General features: G+C 41.5%; 1 protein-coding gene across 1 annotated transcript in view; it reads right to left on the bottom strand.

Moving 5' to 3' along the window:
• Positions 1–1118: 1118 nt before the first annotated feature.
• Positions 1119–6000, bottom strand: part of LOC120909341 (collagen alpha-1(I) chain-like) — a 28764-nt gene continuing 23882 nt past the window's right edge. Inside the window, exons 4-6 of the mRNA XM_040321097.1 lie at positions 5334–5423; positions 4591–4665; positions 1119–1496 (exon numbers count right to left, since the gene is read on the bottom strand). Of these exons, the coding sequence (XP_040177031.1) occupies positions 1468–1496; positions 4591–4665; positions 5334–5423 (194 nt within the window). The 3' untranslated portion in view covers positions 1119–1467. The remainder of the gene's footprint in view (positions 1497–4590; positions 4666–5333; positions 5424–6000) is intronic.

Genomic DNA, 6000 nt, shown 5'->3' with positions numbered 1-6000 from the left:
GAACCACTGTCCTAGACCATAGAGGTGATTAGAGACAATTTGGTCTCTGGTCACCATTATTGTATGCCGGATGACAGTTGCAACCATAACCATGGTATAACCACTTCCAGTCAATCACGTAGATGTACGTGATTTGGTGGCAAGTGGTTAATTACCATTTTATTAGTATTGGTATTTACATTTATATTTTTCAGAAAAATATATTTGAAGAATGGCAAAAAAATAGTGACTACCAAACTTGACCCTACAATAATCTTCGTTAAGATGGCCAACATTGACGTAAACCAGAAAAATATATGATTTGAACCCCTTACCAGCCAATTTAGATATTCTATGTTCTAAAACGAAGGCCCCGTACACACGATAGAATCCATCCGCTGAAAAATCCCAGCAAATGGGTTCCAGCGGATAGATCCTATGGTGTGTACACTCCAGCGGATCTGTTTCCGCGGATATTTCTCCCCTGGGATGGATTCCAGCAGATGGAATATTCGCTGACATGCAGAACAAATCCATCTGCTGGAGTCCATCCCAACGGATGGATCCGCTGGTCTGTATAGACTCACCGGATCCATCCGTCCGAAGGGATCCCCCGCATGCGTCGTAATGATTCGACGCATGCGCGGAATTCCTTATATGACAGCGTCGCGCACGTCGCCGCGTCATAATCGCGGCGACGGCGCGACATGTCATCGCCAGAGGATTTCGGCGCGGATTTCAATGCGATGGTGTGTACACTCCATCGCATGAAAATCCCCCGAAATCCTCGAGAGGATTTATCCGCGGAAACGGTCCGCTGGACCGTATTCGCGGATAAATTCTATCGTGTGTATGGGGCCTTACAGCCCATCCTTCCTTCTGAGGCTGGAGGTTACATACCCAGATTGATATGGTTGCCAAAAAATGGTGGGCAAGCCTTATGTTGAATACATGCCATGCAGCCTTATAGGAACACTGGCATCCTCATATCATAGATTACCAACATGGATCACTAACATTCTAAACTACCATGACAGTGATAAGATTCCACAAATCTTCATTATTTATTAAAAACAGATACATAAGCTTTGCCTGTGATGCAAAGGACAGTTTGTATTTTATAACCAAGAAACTTCTTGTTTTTGTTAGAATTTTTATTTTGAATGATTCAATTTAGGTTTTTACATGACAAAGATTGTGGTTAGTTTGGGTTAATTTTAATTGAATTTAGGTAATTTCCACTAAATATTTCTACAAAATCTTCTATTTTATTACTGGGTTCCTCGCAGTCCCAGTTGAAGTTGTAGATGATCTGAATGGATGGTGGAAAGTATCTTCGCTTTGTATCCCATTTATACCCAGAATTGTGAGATTGCCATACTGATTGTGAGCGATAAGTACTGCTTGAATTTCAGCAAAATTTCGAGGGGAAGCCATTGTAATTCGACCAATCACCATCGGAAGCTTAGATATCGCCACCACATCTATTTATCCTTTCCACCATTTTTTCTTTTCCACTAAAAAAGGAAAAAAGGACAAGCAATTTTTGTATTCAATAACACTTTATTCATAAACCATGATTTATACGGTTGTCCCGATACCACTTTTTTAGGACCGAGTACAAGTACCGATACTTTTTTTTATGTACTCGCCGATACCGAATACCGATACTTTTTTTTAAATGTGTCCCCAAATGCAGCCATGTCCCCCCCACAAATGCAGCCATGTCCCCCCCATATGCAGCCATGTCCCCCACATATGCAGCCATGTCCCCAAACATATGCAGCCATGTCCCCAAACATATGCAGCCATGTCCCCAAACATATGCAGCCATGTCCCCAAACATATGCAGCCATGTCCCCCCACATATGCAGCCATGTCCCCAAACATATGTAGCCATGTCCCCCACATATATGCAGCCATGTCCCCCACATATATGCAGCCATGTCCCCCACATATATGCAGCCATGTCCCCCACATATATGCAGCCATGTCCCCCATATATGCAGCCATGTCCCCAAACATATGCAGCCATGTCCCCAAACATATGCAGCCATGTCCCCCATACCTAATGATGATGCCGCCGCTGCGTTAATCACTTGCGGCGAACAATACAGGCAGCTTTCAATTGAATAGCCGTTTTCCCTGCCACGGCATGTAAAGGACACTCCCCCTTGCTCAGGATTGGACAGATCCGTCCAAGGGGGAGTGTCTATACACAGCGCGGTGGGCAAAACAGCTATTCAAACGAAAGGTGCCTGTAATGTTCGCCGCACGGTGATTAACGTGGCAGCGGCGGATTTGCGATATACGGCGGCGGCGGTAAAGGCGACGGCAAGTATTCTATTTAGGCATCGGGGGTATTTGCGGGAGTACAAGTACTCCCGCAAATACTCGGTATCGGTCCCGATACCGATACTGGTATCGGTATCGGGACAACCCTAATGATTTATAACAGAGTATACAGAAAGGAAGTAACATCTGCTATACTTTATTATGTAAAACCAGCTCAACTTGTTCAGCAATGTTGAATGAAGATGTTTCTCTACATTTTTTCAAGTGGCTCTCTTGACATTTATTAAGTCGTAAAACATTCAACATACAGAAAACTCCAGTTCAGTCCCTCTCTCTTCTATATGATTTAGGGATGGAGACACTCAAACTCTGAAGTCCCAACATTTTTATTTAATGAACACTAATTAAAGGATGGAAGCACATACCTTTGTAATTAATTCAGATTGGTTAATCTGTGACATACATCTGCCAATATTATTTATATTAAAGTGGGAGTTCACCCATAAAAAATTTTTTACCCTTAGATTGATGCTCATTTTGTCTAGGGGAAGAGGCTAGTTGTTTTAAAATCGAAGCTGTACTTACCGTTTTAGAGAGCGATCTTCTCCGCCGCTTCCGGGTATGGTCTTCGGGACTGGGCGTTCCTATTTTGATTGACAGTCTTCCGACAGGCTTCCGACGGTCGCATCCATCGCGTCACGAGTAGCCGAAAGAAGCCGAACGTCGGTGCGGCTCTATACTGCGCCTGCGCACCGACGTTCGGCTACTTTCGGAAAATCGTGACGTGATGGATGCGACCGTCGGAAGCCTGTCGGAAGACTGTCAATCAAAATAGGAACGCCCAGTCCCGCAGCCCATACCCGGAAGCGGCGGAGAAGATCGCTCTCTACAACGGTAAATACAGCTTCGATTTTAAAACAACTAGCCGATTCCCCTAGACAAAATGAGCAGGAATCTAAGGGTAAAAAATAGTATTTCCGGGTGAACCTCCACTTTAACAACAGAAGGATGCATCTACCCAGGGTTGCGATTGTGCTGGAAGTGCATCTTGTTTGCGTCATTCCCGGAAACTGCGATGCACACTGGGGCCCTCCCCTCCTCTCTCGTTCTTGGATATGGGGGGGATGGGAGGGCGCTCACTGCCACAATTGTCACACATGAAGTATAGATCATCATATCCTCCAGGGGAACCACATTGAGTCCTACTTACTTGTTTTTATGATATTTTGTCTGTAACATGCTGTGATTTTTTAATGTAGAGTATTAAAATATGTTACTTTTATACGTGCCTTTAAAGTCCATTATTCCTATTCTTTCACTGTACCTAGAAGAGGCCTGCCTGAAGGAACCGCCCGTCTGGAGTACAATGTGTGTGGGCGCTCCTGGAGCGGTTAGACATAACTTATAAGCATTAGACATGTGCATTTGTAGTTTGAGGACCCATGCTTTTAACAAACGATAACGAAAGCACAGAAATGAAAAACGAAAGATCGGACATAAACAAATGCTTTATTTTCGTTTTCGTTGCGGTCGAATGTGCCTAACCTTAACTCTATTAGTCCAATATTATTCTACATAAAGAGCAAAGATTTGACATAGAGAGAAAAGATTCGACATTATAGAGACATGAAGAAGAGTTAACATAGAGAGAAAAGATTCGACATAGGGAGAAAAGATTCGACATAGAGAGACATGAAGATTCGACATAGAGAGACATGAAGATTCGACATAGAGAGACATGAAGATTCGACGAAGTAGCTAAAAACAAACGATCGCAGCAAGCGGACATTAATGGTGAAATGCTCTGCCCATAGGCTATAGAAGAATTCTAATGTTGGTTGATTAGTAATAATAATTAATGAATATAATTATTATTAGTCATACAACATTAGAATTCTTCTATAGCTTGTAGGCGGAACATTCGATGCGGCATCGTACAGTTTCGTTGCCCCGTCAAATCTTTTTTTTTTTCTTAGAACATTACACCATAAGCCTTCAATGACAGATTCAACCTTAATTAATTTGGATTTTCGGACAAATGCATTTTCTTAACGAAAAACGAAATAGATAAAAACGAATTTCGGGAGTTACTAAATAAATTTATTTTTCGGACGAAAACGAAATTACGAAACAAAATATTTCAGTGTGCACATGTCTAATAAGCATTCGGTTTTAAATGACTTGTTTTCTTTTACACTTACACCAGTCGTCATACATTCATAACAACAAACACATTACCACATGCCACATGAGCAACCTAAATGCTTTATACAGAAGAAATAAAAAAAACATTCCAACAAAAATTGTCCAACTAACCGTGTGCTAGTCTGGTTTGGAGATTTTTCACTTGTTGATCCAAGCTACTAATTTGCTTTTTAAAAGCTTCAATTTCTGCGAAAAGAGGAAAGAAATGATACTGTACATGGTTAAGTCTTCATGGCAACATTTATTTATTTGTGCCAATATGCATGGCAATGTGCATAACATGCAAATGGTTTATTCCTCTTGGATCTGATTTGTAAGATCCAAAAGCCAAGCGTGACCTGCAGTACAAGAAAAAGGCAAATTGTGTACATTTTACCAAAAGCATAATTCAAAGGAATAATGCAACTCTGTATATGGAGAACATTTTGTAGTTGTCCCAGGGTAGTATTCCACAATAGGCAACACAGCCATAGCAGTGCTTTACAAATCTCTGTTAAGGAATTGTCTACGGTAAAAAAGGACATATTGGGAGATGACTGTTAAACAATTTGGAGAAATTTAGAGGAAGGAAGTCTTTCTGCCAGCTGGATCAACCACCATCAAATGTCAATGGCTAATCTTAATGACAGTCTATGAGTCCTTCAGAAAGACCTTCAGAAAGGATGGACCAGAGTGGTCCTACTGTACAAAAATTCAAGATGTAGCACTGCTTTGCACAATATTTTTTAGTGCTTTGGAAGCTCATAGGACTTTATAAAATACTGTATATCTGTTATTACTTAAGAAACAACTTAATACCCAAACTTCACAGAACATAAATGGCTTGTGAGAGTGAGAAAAATTAGGGTTCTTACCAAAAGCTTGGCTGTCTCCTCTATCTCCTTTAGTTCCTGGAGGTCCACTTGGTCCAGATGGCCCAGCACTGCCTGGTGGTCCTGATGGTCCTGGTTGGTAAAGTCAATATATTTATAGTACAGTATATTCTTTTAAAAAAGAACACACTTTTTATATGTAACTTAAACTCAAAATGCGAAAGAATTGCTGAACTAAAATTTAGCATACTACTATCTGCTAATAGTAGACCCTAAGTTTTAAAAGCAGTTTCTTGTTGCTCTATTATTCATGCATCTGCCACAGCTTATCTTGTGTGGTCTGATTGCTGATTCTACACGAGCACCAATGGCAGCACTTAGCTTCTATTGGATCTGCCCTGGGCATTTGTGGCTTCAGCAAGTCCATTGCTAGTAACAGGGCCGTCTTTAATATGGTTTGGGCCCTGGGCAAACATTTTTTTTGGGCCCCCCTCCAGCTTATTTTGTGCCTGGCTGGTTCACATGTATGTGTTTTGGCGGTCCTCATTTGTGCAGGTACAGCAGCCCATTGATTTGAATGGGCCGCCATGCCTTTGTTTCCTGCAGAAAAAAGGTGCATTCAGCATTTTAAAAATACAGTTGCCTTGAAATCCATTCTGCTTTTGCACCATGCTACTTACCTGCAGTTCTTGCACACACAAACGCACTG

Source organism: Rana temporaria, chromosome 8 (genome assembly GCF_905171775.1).
Source record: "Rana temporaria chromosome 8, aRanTem1.1, whole genome shotgun sequence".
In the NCBI taxonomy this organism is placed as follows: Eukaryota; Metazoa; Chordata; class Amphibia; order Anura; family Ranidae; genus Rana; species Rana temporaria.
This window is presented reverse-complemented; position numbering and strand designations above follow the sequence as displayed.